We start from the raw sequence: 14,070 nt of genomic DNA, 5'->3' as shown, positions 1-14,070 counted from the left end.
CAGTTTCAGATCTCTAGAAGTGTATGGGGATGGGTGAGGTGCCTGTCGAGTTGGCTCATCTCGCTGAGGGGGCGTTTCTCGCTTACGGGCGATGCACGTTATTCTGGATTGATCGAGTAATTAATGCGATGTAACGATAGCTGCCTTCTCAAACCGTGCTCGAAGCTTCTAGGCGGTAATGCAGAGACCATATAAATACTCGTGTGCACCCTCAGCCCTCAAGACCGAATAGAGGTTGAGAGAAATAAACTGTATAAAAGAAGAATGGAACTTTGCCTTGCTGCAACAAACACATAAAAGTAATTTAAAGGGCTATACCACAAATCCACACTCTTCCAGACCCAACACCTACACCAACCATGGTCCCACACACAGACGAACACGACGGTCGATATTCTGATGGTACCCATAGCATGTTGTTACCAACATTCTGGATCCACATGCCGTCTGAGCTAAAGCCAGTCTTTAGGTGTATAGGGCGGGCGGGTTTTGCAAGATCTATCGTGCTGGAAGCCTCCGTGCTCTGAATGTCGAAAGTGTCTATTTCAGTCAAGAGGCGAGAACCGTCACGATCAAAAGACAGGTTGTAGAGAGTTCTGCCAGCGTTGAGCGTCTGCAGACACGCGCCGCTGCTCGCATCCCACACCTTGACGGTCCTGTCGTCAGACGCCAACGCCAGCCGGGTCGAGTCGTGCAAGAAGGCCACAGAGCTGACCCAACTTCTATAGCCCTCGAGCGTCTGCAGACATGCGCCGCTACTCGTATCCCACACCTTAACAGTACTGTCTTCAGACGCCGACGCCAGCCGGGTCGAGTCGTGCGAGAAGGCCACCAAGCTAACCCAATCACTATGGCCCTCGAGCGTCTACAGACACGCACTCCACTCATCGCTCAGAGCTAGCCTAATACTAATTACGTCTAGTTCTTCGTGCTGGAACAGCTGTCTAATTAGACTACCTATAGAACTGAACAGGAGTGCGGACGCATAAGCCTGAAGAGGGTAACCCTCAATTACCCCTTTGTGGTACATGATGAATCGCCGTGCGTCTTAAACAAGCTCAGCGAGTCTACCTTAGCCACACATCTACTACTAGCGTTAGTATCTAGATCATACTATACGCAAACACAGATTCTGGATAACTTACCTACACCAACAGCCACAGTTTTTCCACCAAGACAACGCCTTTGCCTACGCCCCTACATAGACTAAGCCCCTCTAGCCAGTAGAGATACTTCTTTCTTAGGAACTCGTCGACTACGCCTAGGACTTACAGGTCGCCCACTCTATTTACTAATAAGTTGGGCTTTAAGTCGCACAGATGGTCGATCCAGTAGATACACGGGTAGCGTGATACTGCTAACGGGTCTGGCTTAGGTAGCTTAACGTCTTTAATAGGATATCCCGGGGCTTCCAAGCTGTACATGTCCCTACGCAATGTCCTAGATAGAATCGCTAGCGACCTTAAGAAGATCGTCCGATGAACGTCTTCGATCCCGTCTAGAAAGACTTTATTATATGCCTTTATAAAGAGGAAGTCCTTCGTAGACTAATGCACAAAGTAGACTGTATCTTCTCGCAGAGTGAGAAACGACCCGCAGAAGCTGACAATCTCCCGCACCGACTCTAGGTCGTCCAAGTCCTCAAGCTACTCTACGAGCGCAACTAGTTCAGAGATCGTAACAGGTCGATATAGGATCGCAGTCGAAGCCAGTACATGCAGGCAGATCTTAGCGCCGTCAGATTGGCTTATCTAATCCATCATCCGCTTACATAAGGAGTCTAGGCCAGGCGGGAATAGGGCTAGCTTCGTTAGCACGTTCCACTTTGGTGTCGTTTTAAGGTCCTGGCACGCCAACGCCACCCAAAGGAAGGTGTTGTCAGCGTTTAACCTTAGGTGCTAGAGCACGGCGTGTCGGACCTCTGGTTTGTACTGCTTTTCCCGCGCTAACTAATCCACCTTTCGCTGTATAAAGACATCCACCGCAGCCGCAACTAACTGCGCGTTCAGCTCAAGACTTAGCTTTACTTTATGTCCTACCTGCTCCAGCTATGCTTCAATGTCTGGCTAGTTACGGCTAGAAATAACCTACTTAACATAGGGAGACGCGGACGACTGCTTTGCGACAAACCCTAGCAGTTTTGGCAGATCAGTAACGCACTCATCTAGCGCGTCGATAATTAGATACGTTGGGCGCAGCTATGGGTCTTAAAGTATGCCTTTGAAGATCTCTACCAAAACTACCCAGACATTCACGTCTTCAAATAGGGCCTTACCGGCGCAGTCGTACTTCTTACGGATATGCGATGCAAGTGATGGTTGCTAGGTCATAAGCATGTGCAACAGCCCTCGAAGCGCAGCCGTGGCGCTGTTAATGCGCGCGTCAGTCGCTTAACAGAAGAAGTACGACAGTAGAGCCCTTTCCGGCACTAAACTCTACAGCTCGTTAATAAGACCGCAGAGCAACATCGTTTTACCCTTTCCAGGATCTTCTTTTACCCATAGCAGCTAGCTGTGCGGGTCCTGTTGCCATTGCTGGAAAGCAGTATTGCTAAGAACCCAGCGGTAGGAGTCTGCTAGTAGTCCGCCCTTTGTATCCTCAATGCGCTTCTTATCATCACGCGGATCTATGTGACGTATGTCTCGAATGCATATTTCGAGCTTATCAATCTCGTCCTTTAGACGTTTAAATGCGCTAACCGCCCCTTCGCTGTAAGCTGGCGCGATCTCGACATCAAAAATGCCTGACAATGAGTACCATGCGTCTTCTTCGCGTTTAGTCTGCCTATCGCCCTTCCACCGCAGTCGCTCGTTAACGCTAAATTGAGAAAGAGGAACTCCGTCGAGCGCTTTGCATGGAATACCAGTAACCTTATTATTTAGAGACTTTAATGATATCTTATCACCAAGCCTCTCCCATTCTTGGGAGAAGAATTCAACGATGCTTGGCGCGAGAAGCTCTTGGAGCGTCCAGCCACGCGTGAACCATTTACTTGACTTAAAGGCTGGCTCCCAAGTGAACTCAGTAGACGAACCGCTAGTTTTCCCATTCTTTATTAATACGTCGGAAAGGTGTACGTAGCACTTCGTTGCGTTTTGATACTAGCGAAACATGGACTGAATAGCCAAAGAAAGTTCTGCCTTATCTGCCTTGTCGATGCAGCAAGTGTCGACCCAGAAGTACTGCAGTCCGTCTTGTTGTGCTTGCTCCCCACAGAAGCGAATCTTCTCGTAGCCGGGCTTGTGCTTGCCGTCGCCTTTTGCAAGGTCCGCGAAAGTCACCTCCTCTGCATCTTTCCCCCAGGTGTGTGAAAGTATCGCATAAGGGGGTATCGCGCCATCTTCGAAGCTGGTGATCGTGAGGTAGCCATCTTCTCTGTACTTTAGAAGACGCATCGGCTCGTGTGGATGTGTGGTGGGCGTGTGGTAGGAACGAGACGCGAGAGGCTCGACGTAGCAGTCTAGTAGGACGAGGGTGTAGTGGCTGTGCCGTGCCGTGCGCTGTAGAGATTGGCATAAGAGGAGGACAATGGATAGCCGTGCAGCTCTAAATGCCTTGATAGTAGAACAGTGTTCCTAAAAGCGCGAGCTGAGGCGAACGCGCTGTATTGTGTTCTTAGTCTGGCAACGGCATCACACCAGGCCTCAGGCGGGGTAGATGTGGCTCTATGCGCATGCAGAACGTCAGCCGCAAGGCTGTAGAGCGGCTGCAGCCATGTTGGGCGCGTCTTTGGCGCTGCGAGCTCAGCAGGTTAGCTAAGACCAAATGTGCGATGATGTTGCCTGGCCTGTAGTGATGCAGGAAGGAAGAGGTGAATCCAAGCACGCCGCGCTTGCTAGCTTACTAACGCTCTAGCGACCAAGTTAGGGAGTAAATCGCACTGACGTTATCCTTGCTCATGAGAACAGCGTAGCAGAAGACTAGAGATAATATGGAGCAAGTAGAGGCATTTTCAGGCAGCGCAAACGGCGTTGGCGGCCAAGGTCGCGCTGCAACAGTTCAGCCTCACTGTTGTACATCAACTTGGACGTCGCGCCCCCGCTATCGACATGCGTGCGGCAACCGGGGGCTATAGACTGGGGCTTGCGTCTGCAAGGCCATCGCTGCGCCTGCTGGAGACTGCCTCGCGCCACTTGTGCTGCCAACAATTGGATCGTATTTCCGAAAGGCTGTTGCGTCCTCGAGCCACAGATCCGAAATGCCGAGAGAGAGTCAATTTGCCACTGCGCGCAGCGTATTGAGGGCCATGCAGTATGCGCGCTCCACCAGAGGGTTCTGCATACAGTTTCTATCTTCGCCGTGCCAATGCAGATATTCGCCACATGGCACGTGAAGACTGTCGCAACGCCGGGGTGCTTATCTCCTTGGCTGAGGCCACTGAGGCACGGGCGTGTGAGGAATAGTCGGTCGCTACAGAAGCAAAAACTTAGCAATATGCGTTTGCGATTAAAGCATGGAGGCGTGTTGGTCCCTCCCCGACTTTGGCAGTTGGATTCTGGCGGCAGATATTCGGCCTATTGGTCGAGGCGCTCGCTTAGCCGCACAATGTCTTGTTGGATCTTCTTCTAGGACCGGGTCATGGTTCCAAGAGAATATAGCGAAGAGAGAATATTTGAGGTTATATTTACTGCCTGGACCGTAGCCTTCAAATAGGAGCCTGACTTCGCCTCCGTCGCCCCCTTGCCTGTCGGTATAGGGACTGCATTTATCGCAGAAGTCGAGACCCACTCTGACGCGGGAATCTTTGCCGAGGAACAGTTGGATATTGGAGAGCCTGCGTTCCTCATCCGAATGAGCTAGAGACCATTTATTTGTTCTTCTGAGAGCGACTCATACAATCAACAATCAACAGGCAGCAGTGGCTGCTGTCGGTGATACTGTAGCTTACGGCGTTTCACGGACAGATAACAGCTGTACCCGGGGCCGGAAGGCGCTCGCGGCGATTTGAGGACGGATGACAGCTGTACCCGGGGCCGAGAGGCGCTCGCGTCGACGCCCAATTAAAGAATGTTGCAGGATGGAGGAAGGGCGAGAAACCTCCAATCAGAATAAATTTCTTAGCCGAAGCTTATTTACGCGTTTTAGCGGAGAACGCGTCGGTAATGTTAGCATGAAGGGGACCGGCACAGTCACCATGCTAGGACCGTCGCAACAACATTCAAAACCAGTCAGTAGGCAAGCTCGGTATAATCATAAAAGCCTTACTCCAAAATTGAGATTCATGATCATCTATTTCGTCAATCCGCACATATTGTCTTCTCTTACCGACTTTCCTCATGACAGCACGACCGTACTGTTTGCGCACTAACAGACTTTCACGTCCGCTTGGGATCGATGCGTTCCCCGTGGAATTCAGCTGGCAGCTAGCAGCTAATCAAGGCATTTGTGATGTCACGCAGTCCTCCTATGAACTTCAAGTTTCTACATCTCTATCCTTCGAATCCAACACTATCGTTTGGGACAGCAAAAAGACGGCTGCAAGCAAAAATCCATCACTGACCGCCATCTACGCGGGGAGCAGTGTGAAGAGTCGCACGAGGTATCATTGGCGCCTCCGCATATGGGATCAACTCGACGAGCCTAGCGACGAAACTTGGGACACGGCTGAGCAAGCATGGTTCGAAACAGGTCTGCTCCTGCCATCGGACTGGAAAGCATCCTGGATTAGCGCTCCAGTGATGACAACGACTGGAACATCAGGAAAAGATGATAGAGTTATATACCTCTCTAGTAGCTTGCAGCTTGCGCGAGAACCAGTCCGTGGGCGAGCTTACGCAACGGCTTGTGGATGGTATAAGCTCTTCGTCAATCAAAACAACGTCACTGGTACGGCGTTGGTGCCACGCTGGACACCTTTTGATGAATTCACTGAATACCAGACTTACGATATTGCAAAATATCTCAGGACTGGCGAGAATGTGATCAGTGTCGTTATTGCGGATGGGCGGTTCAGAGGTCAGATAGGCATCACCGAAGGGCGCTGTCGATACGGAGACCGGCTTTCTGCACTGATACAACTCGAGGTGGATACAGATGATGGGAAAACTGTCACATTCTGTACAGACGAGACATGGAGGCCTTTTAAAGGTTCTATCGTTCGATCAGACCCCGTATGGGGCGAACAAACCGACTTTCGAATCTCTGACGAATGGCTGGGGAAGTGCGATGCTCCATCTACTAATTTTGCCGAAAAGGTCCCAGTTTTGACGAAGAAGCTCATCGCAGAAGAAGTCGAACGCGTCGAGGAAGTCATGCGCTTGCCACCCAAGGCCGTACTTCATGCCACGTCAGGGGCACAAGTAATCGAATTTGGTCAAAACTTTGCCGGAATCATGGCAATAAAGCTCCGCGGCCGGGCAGGTTGCAAGATCGCCATAACATATAGCGAAGTCCTTTCTAGCGACGGAGAGCTTGATGTCGACTACTTGAAGCTTCCCTTCGTTCCACATATCGTACAACGGGACGTTGTCACGCTTGGAGATAATGCAGTTGAATTCCAGCCCTGGTTCGCCATCCATGGATTTCGCTACGCCGAAGTTCAAGGTTTGGACTACAATCTTAGTCCCTCCGACGTCCACGGAGTTGTCCTGGCTTCCAACTTCCCAACTACGGGATCTTTCACCTGCTCAGACGCGCGCCTTAATAAGCTCTATGAGAACGTTGTTTGGGGCGCCCGCAGCAATTTCACAGACACCCCAACTGACTGTCCGACTCGAGAACGAATGGGATGGACTGGAGATATCCAGGTGTTTTCTTCTACTGCAACGTTGCTATTCGATAGTCAGAATTTCCTGCGTCGGTACTTGCGTTGCCTGGCTGCGGAGCAACGTGCTGACGGAACCATCCCACCATATATCCCCAGTGGTGCATCACAGTTCAGTAGCCAGCTATCGCTCATGGGGAGGATGTTCTCAGGATCAACGGGATGGGGCGATGCTTCTACAATGATGCCTTGGGCCCTATATCAGCACTATAATGACGACGTAGTCCTCTCGCGACAGTACGACAGCATGACAAGGTGGGTGGATAGCTTGGCACATCGAGCACGAGAGAAGATGAGCTGGGGGCGATGGCTCTGCACTAAATTCGGTGCTGGATGTGGGGACCTCGAGGAGTACATCTTAGACACTGGCTTCAGCTGGGGGGAATGGCTTCGGGCTGGAAGCGGGATCCTCACAATGATCAAAGACGTCTTGTTCCCCAGCGCCGCTATTTCCACAGCTTATCTAGCCCACTCAGCTCGTCTGCTCTCTAACATCGCCAATATTCTTGGCAAACAGGACGACGCTGAACATTATCTCGCACTGTCGAAAAGAACATCGGAAGCGTGGCGCACTGCTTTTGTCCGACAACGCGGTGCCCGCATCGCAGGAGACTACCAAGACGACTACCTCCGCGCCCTCGCCTTCAACCTCATTGAGCCAGAGCAAAAACCAGCAGCTTTAGAGCGCCTCGTAGAACTCATAGTGCAAGCCGGCTACCATCTGGGAACTGGCTTCATGAGCACCGGGCTGCTGCTCCCTGTACTTGCCGAATACGGCAGGGCAGATATCGCATACCGTATCCTGATGCAAGACACAGCGCCATCGTGGCTGTATCCTGTCCAGAAGGACGCAACGACTCTCTGGGAGACTTGGGAAGGATATGACGGCAAAGGGAACGCGAAGATGTCGCATAATCACTATGCGTTTGGCACTGTGGCATCATGGTTGCAGGAGAGCGTGGCGGGTTTGACAGCAGTTGAGCCAGGCTACAGGAAGATCAGGATAAAGCCCTTGATTGGGGGCGGGTTAACGCACGCTGAGGCTTCTTTAGAGACGCCATTGGGCTTCGCGAAGAGTGCCTGGAGTTTGGATAAGGAGGCAGGAACAGTGAGGCTTGAGGTTGTGATTCCGCCATGTGCTACAGCTGAGGTGGTGTTAGCAGGTCCTACAGTTAAAACTCTGGGATCCGGAACCTATTTATTCAAATATAAGGTAGATTTGTAATTGCGATATAACGTATGTACTCCACAAGCGAGTGACGTACTTTTTGCCAAGACCCTATCAAACTTCAATCAAGTCGTGATGCCTCAATGCAACACAGTAAAGAAGGTCTCAAAGGAAACAAATATATAGCTTGCGATAAAACCTATCTAACAAGGCGGGACACTGAAAATAAGACGCGCTACAGCTATCTACAACGTCTCTGACGCAACACTACGAAAACGGCTTGCTGGGGCGCCTCAACGACGCGATCGCGAGCCCAACTCAATGGCTCTTCAAGGATTTGAAGAGGTAGCGATTCTTAGGCATGTTTGAAGCTATCAGAGCAAGGATACCCGCCCCGACTTGCTGACATCGAATAGATGGCCAATTCTTTGTTCACTATTCGCCACCAGAAGGTAGTTGGCAAGAACTGGGCTGCAAACTTCGTCAAGCGTTGCCCTGAGCTCAAAGTCAAGTTCGATCGAAAGTACGATCATAGCACAGCTCTCTGTGAGGACCCTGAGGCTATACAAGGATGGTTCCGCCTAGTGCAGAATACGAAAGCTAAGTGCGGCATCCAAGACGAAGCTCGATTACTAATGCCGGAATTTAGATTAGTTAACGCTCACTAGACAGGATGTACTAATCTTCTTTTTCCCCTCCGTCACTATGTAAGGTTTCAAAGATGTCTCCCTCACAAGACTTCAAGACTTCCTTGACTTCGCTTGAATTCTCCACATCCTCCTTGTCGTCGATAACCACTTGCGTAAGACTGACCCCCTCTTTGACAGCCCTCGCAGGATAGTAAGATACCCAGACATCTTTGCTTGCAAGGCAAGCATCGTCCACAAATCCATCAATTAGTTCCAGCTTCACCTTGCGACAACAAACAGCATAGACTCGCTCCCCCTCGCAGATGACGTGCTCACCCCTCTCTTGTCTCCCTTCATGCGCTGCGGTTACGCCCACATCAGAGGCCCCGCCCCCTGGCGCACCCATGCCAGCAAGCGCTGCTACAGACATTTGGATATTGGCTTCGCTGCCCCGACTTTGTGAGCTTTCAACAAGTTTTGCGTCTGTGAGTGTGCGGTATGCTATGATGAAGTATGCTTCCTTGCCTTCTTCGTTCCATTGCTCGAGCGTTTGCCGAGTGTTGTCAGAGGCGCACAGATTTCGAAGTACGTCTCGCGGATGATGTAGCTCGTATAGCTACGCATTTCCAGAAGCTTAATGTAGAGTTCTGTGGGAGTTCTTGGAGATACTGAACGTGAAGATTTTGCCCAGAATCGCACGAAACTTCAAATCAGAGCTTGTGTTGAGATAGGCATCAAAGTTCCGTTCTGGTGTGGTCGAGTAGTCATCTTCGGCGACTTCTTCGTTGCGGATAGAGTCGCGATTAGGGTGTCTTTTGTCCGGTATGAGCGTCCCCAACCCGATCACGTCTTTTGTAAAGGGTCTACTCGTGAACGTGAAAGTTAGATAAACCATCTTGACGTCGGTCAGCGAAATCGTAGCTGAACACCAAGCTTGCGTAGGACTTATCTCTTCTATACTAGAGGTTTGTGCTCCCAAAAAACGAGAGCCCGCTAGCGTGATCCGCGGATAATACTATTGAGCGTCTCAGCCGCACCAGGGCGGAGCCGAGCCCGCTAAGTCTCGACCGGTCTAGATTCCAAACACAGCAAGCATAGGACCCGATGATAGACTCTCGATACTTACCTTTATTGCCGGCTTGCATGAATCTCGCCGGCATATCTTAGCCTCGTTTTCGCAGTTCGCCATTCGCCATGTCATACGCAGCATAGAATACATTTCGCGGCTTCTGCAACACGCTTTGCTAGATATTTGCTGCATATCTGTCCTTACTCTCCAGCAGGAGATTAACGATAGAGTACCCCATTGATGTGTAATGTAGACATATTTCTCAACACATCTCCGCTCAAGGACTGAGGACCGAAAGCAAGATGCACCCTGTGAACAGTAAGATTGCTGCCCTGGAGCAACAGCTCATTAAGGTCCACGTTAAGAAACAGCGCGTTCGCATATTGTGTGACCTGGTCGCAAACTACGACAAGAAGTTTTGCGAAACGAAGGATGTTTTTGACCGACAAACAGCGATCAACTACGGGTGCGAGGTACTTGCTTCCATGTCCAAACACGATTCTCGTCTACCTGATTTCTTCACGGCTTTGATTGCGATGCAGCACGACGTGATCTTCAGAAGCTCCACCCCACCGGAAATGGTAGAATTGGAAGGAGAGATATTCTGAAGATGCACTGACGGATCATCATGATAGCCCGTATTTACTCGAAATGCTGTCTGATGCTCTGCAAGCACGCCACCTGAAAACAAAGAGTCACAGGGACTTGGATGAGGCCATAGCTCGTTTGGAAACTACTCTTACACTACCAGATTTACATTCCCAGCACCGCAGCACATGGGGAGAGAAGCTCAAAGTTGCTGAAGAACTCCATGATGCTCGTACAGGCACAGGATCAGCAGATGTATCGTCGAAAAGCACGAAAGGCGTTCCTCTCTGCGGCTGAGGTACCAACTCAACCGCCTCTGGAAAGACTCCAAAGTTTTCGAGCTGTCGCAGAGCTAGCCATGGAGCGGGAAGAATGGGATAACTCATTATTGTTGGACAGAAATTCAACCGTGGGGTTGTACTCTAGGAGCAAAATTTCTATCAAGCGCGGCAGCGATATTCGATATGACACCAGGCTCTGAGAGAATGGTGTTCAGAAGTCTAGCTAACTAATGTTATGTTGGGGAAATTCGGCCTTTAGCCTTAAACTCTCCTCCTCTTCTTCCCTTTCCATCAATTGCGTTCAAGGTACATTATTTAACCTTAGTATAATACTATATTAAGTTAAATCACTTACAATTCGGGGTATGTTACGCACAGATGCAGTACTGACGCAGGCCACTGGCCGGCGACCTACGTGATACCAAGCCTGTGTTAAGGACTTTTAGTAAACCCCTGCATGTTCATTCATGCCTCATCTACTAACCGCCCTATTATCTTGGCCTGGTAGCATATCTTTGATGAAGAGTTAAAACGAATCAAGTTGTATCGTGTTTTTGTAGGTGACAGTAAGTATATCAGTAAAGTCGAAATTGAGATAAATTCTGATAGTTCTTCAAGGGTTTGCATATGTGGAAGCTATGCACTCTATACACGTGCCAGTGACTCCTCGGGTCTGAGTGGTGCTTGGCAGATCCCCGAGGGTTGTTCTTGGCCGGATATACATAGTATTAGAGTATTATGACACTAGCATAGACATAGGCAAAGTAGTGAATCACTCTGTGCACTAACAGAATAGTGGTATAAACGTTGAAGCTAGCCGGGTTTTAGCGTCATGGCAAATCCGCCCGTCTGGTAAACTCATCCATCATTAACGTTAGCGGCTGGCGGGGAGGAGCAATCATTGCGCCGTCCAGTGAGGTACAACATGGAGCATTTTCGAACGACATTGTTAGTTCGACCGAATCCTTGGCCGCTCCTAGTGCTCTCCGTTTTCTCTCCCAGGGCTGATTAGCAACAGTTGACAAAAGCGCACGATTATCTTGCCCCATGGCAGTGCCTCTGCTGGCATGGTGTTTTAACCGGAAATATTCCAGCCAAAATTGGCAATGCATAAATGCGTCGTGCAACCGAAATCGTCATGGGTCCCATTCCACTTGGACAACTTGTCCGATAGTGTTTTTCCTGCAGGCTGCCAAGAATGCAATCTATAGGTAACGCGTACTTGCGAGCTGAGCAATACGCTACCTCAACGTCAAAACATCTCCATATCTATAAAAAATAGCCTTGTGTTCAACCAAATCTAAGTGAACACCTATAGGAAAAATCCATCATACGCTATCCCACCGAGGCTTCCATTACATGACGGAGATATATGTTTGACAGTTGGAAAAACCAGGGCGATGATTGGCTGCCTCGGCACGGATTGGGCCTGTTTCTTGCAACTGTAATTTGCGTAGTGTTTTAAAACTACGTATACAAGCGCCACTAGCTTCGGCCAGACTATAGAGCCAAACTTTGAGACAAGAGCGACAAGAGCGACAGGAGCTGAATTTGGCTCAGGGATTTCTCCACGTCTTGTAATACCTCGGTACATCTAAATGATCACTCGCAAGACTTGGGATCCTGCGAAATAAATACTTTGGTAGTCGTTTGCTTTTGCATCCATCTGTACTTTTTTCGATAACCCAATACTTGGCCTGCCATAATGATCCACCTCCTCGCTGCTGCGACCCTTTTGGGTGCTGCATACTCACAAAACTAGTCATCGCTACCGACTGTTGACCTTAGCTACCAAGTCTATCGTGCTTCTGGCTTCAACGTGCGTTTAACTAGAAGCCTAGTCCTTGTGTCTCTAATTCTAAATAGGAATCGAGCGACTTTTACAACTTCTCAAATATACGATATAGAGCACCTCCTATTAAGGAATTGATAGTTAAACTTCCTCAGCTTCCAGCAAAAAGCCGATCGTCCATCAACAGCGACGATATGTCTCAGTGCATACTTTATTTAATGGTAATGAAAACTCCTGTTAACATTCCCAGAATCTACCCTTAAGCATATGCCCCATGGACTACTGTCTCCACTGAGGCTGTAATGAGGCAAGCACTAGGACTGTCAATTTCCAATGTAACCTATCCAACACCAGGTGCCAATGCGAGCACCCCCCAGGAGTCTGAAGGTTGTCTTTTTTTGGACGTGTTTGTGCACTGGCATATCCTTAATCGTGCTGGTAAAGGACGTGGAGCTCCTGTTTTGGTGTGGATCCATGGTGTTGGATATGTTATAGGCCATAATAACAACCCTGCTGGTTTCCTTGCTGTTGGAAACTCCACGCATGGGAACGTTCTTTACGTTGCTATAAATTAACGACTTGATGCCTTAGGGTGGATGGGCTGACCCTCGTATCAAGCTTAGGGAGGCGTCTTTAACTTGGGATTCTACAAACCGCGACTGGTGCTTGAATGGGTTCAAAAGAATATCCATCATTTTGGAGGCGATAAGAACCGAGTAAGTCTTGAAAGAGGCAATCTGGTATGTTCGACATAACTGGTACTCTTAAGGTTACAGTCTTTCGAGAAAGTGCTGGTGGGAGCTCTATCATGCACTAGATCACTGCTTATAGTGGTAAAGACTCAGCCCCATTCCAGCAAGCAGTTATACAAAGCCCTGGCTGGCGACCAGTTACTTCCATTGTTACGCAGGAGGATATTTACCAAAAATTCCTTAGCTTTACGAACACTACATCTCTCGCTAAGCTTCGCGTACTGCCGTCTAAAGAGCTTATTCGCGCCAACGCTCAACAGATAGCCTACGACTCCACGTATGGTTCTTTCATGTATGGGCCTGTCGTTGATAGCCTTTTCACTCCACTTCAGCCTTCACAACCCCTCTCTCAATGATGATTCGACAAGAATGTACGTGTCATGGTCGGCCACAACGCTAATGAAGGGGCCCTCTTTACCCCGTTTACGCTTTCTTCTACTGCTGCGTTAGAAGACCTACTTAGAGGACTATTCGAAAATATACCTCAATCGTCAATCGACTATATTCTGGATGGACTGTACCCACCCGTGCTTGACGGATCGAAGGGTTACACAAACAATGTCCAGCACGGTAGCCCTATTATCGCTGAGAGCGGCTTCACGTACAACACCTGTCACCTCTCAAAAGCGTACGGAAACAACACCTACTCTTATCTTTTTGCTGTGCCACCAGCTATTCACACACAGGATGTTGCATACACCTACTATGATGGTGGAGCAACGTCAGGCGATCCCATGGGCATTACAAACACTATTATTGCTATTACTCTAAAGGAATTCACTACTAGTTTTGCAGAGATGAGCATTCCAGTCGCCACTAGTGTTGAACATTTCAAAACTTACAGTGTAGATGCTAACGTTTTAGAGCTTAATGTCAATGGCATTAAAGAAGTTCGAGACAACAACGCAAATGCTCAATGTGACTTGTAGCAGAAGGCGCTATAGTAGGCAATCATTGTAATGTAACTGCAATTGGATCAATCGCCGACGAGGAACGAAAGGTCATGCGAACACTCAAAAGGCACTTGG

General features: G+C 49.3%; 6 protein-coding genes across 6 annotated transcripts; 3 read left to right on the top strand and 3 right to left on the bottom strand.

Annotated features, from left to right (window-relative positions):
• Positions 1 to 304: 304 nt before the first annotated feature.
• On the bottom strand, positions 305 to 1,030 carry COCSADRAFT_165333 (uncharacterized protein; the record flags this gene model as incomplete). The annotated part of the gene is made up of 2 exons (XM_007707341.1): positions 305 to 865; positions 917 to 1,030. The coding sequence occupies 2 exons, from the start codon at positions 1,028 to 1,030 to the stop codon at positions 305 to 307; spliced, it is 675 nt and encodes a 224-aa protein (XP_007705531.1).
• A 1,477-nt stretch (positions 1,031 to 2,507) lies between these two features.
• On the bottom strand, positions 2,508 to 3,871 carry COCSADRAFT_185583 (uncharacterized protein; the record flags this gene model as incomplete). Its single annotated transcript, XM_007707340.1, has 2 exons — positions 3,103 to 3,871; positions 2,508 to 3,036 (listed from the first exon to the last, which is right to left on the bottom strand). Exons 1-2 carry the CDS (start codon positions 3,393 to 3,395, stop codon positions 2,508 to 2,510), a joined length of 822 nt encoding a protein of 273 aa, XP_007705530.1. The 5' UTR covers positions 3,396 to 3,871.
• Positions 3,872 to 5,149: 1,278 nt separating this feature from the next.
• Positions 5,150 to 8,041, top strand: COCSADRAFT_41642 (glycoside hydrolase family 78 protein). Its single transcript, XM_007707080.1, has one exon. It carries the CDS (start codon positions 5,277 to 5,279, stop codon positions 7,986 to 7,988), a length of 2,712 nt encoding a protein of 903 aa, XP_007705270.1. The 5' UTR covers positions 5,150 to 5,276; the 3' UTR covers positions 7,989 to 8,041.
• A 495-nt stretch (positions 8,042 to 8,536) lies between these two features.
• On the bottom strand, positions 8,537 to 9,127 carry COCSADRAFT_263457 (uncharacterized protein). The gene has a single exon (XM_007707339.1). It carries the CDS (start codon positions 8,988 to 8,990, stop codon positions 8,610 to 8,612), a length of 381 nt encoding a protein of 126 aa, XP_007705529.1. The 5' UTR covers positions 8,991 to 9,127; the 3' UTR covers positions 8,537 to 8,609.
• An 804-nt stretch (positions 9,128 to 9,931) lies between these two features.
• COCSADRAFT_165330 (uncharacterized protein) lies at positions 9,932 to 10,698 on the top strand (the record flags this gene model as incomplete). Its single annotated transcript, XM_007707338.1, has 2 exons — positions 9,932 to 10,210; positions 10,381 to 10,698. The coding sequence occupies 2 exons, from the start codon at positions 9,932 to 9,934 to the stop codon at positions 10,696 to 10,698; spliced, it is 597 nt and encodes a 198-aa protein (XP_007705528.1).
• A 1,172-nt stretch (positions 10,699 to 11,870) lies between these two features.
• Positions 11,871 to 13,971, top strand: COCSADRAFT_176333 (uncharacterized protein; the record flags this gene model as incomplete). The annotated part of the gene is made up of 7 exons (XM_007707337.1): positions 11,871 to 11,942; positions 12,261 to 12,317; positions 12,365 to 12,492; positions 12,598 to 12,850; positions 12,914 to 13,006; positions 13,108 to 13,347; positions 13,411 to 13,971. 7 exons carry the CDS (start codon positions 11,871 to 11,873, stop codon positions 13,969 to 13,971), a joined length of 1,404 nt encoding a protein of 467 aa, XP_007705527.1.
• Positions 13,972 to 14,070: the final 99 nt, after the last annotated feature.

Source organism: Bipolaris sorokiniana, assembly GCF_000338995.1.
Source record: "Bipolaris sorokiniana ND90Pr unplaced genomic scaffold COCSAscaffold_18, whole genome shotgun sequence".
Taxonomy (NCBI): Eukaryota; Fungi; Ascomycota; class Dothideomycetes; order Pleosporales; family Pleosporaceae; genus Bipolaris; species Bipolaris sorokiniana.
The sequence above is the reverse complement of the archived record's forward strand: the minus strand, read 5'-3'. Positions and strand labels throughout refer to the sequence as shown.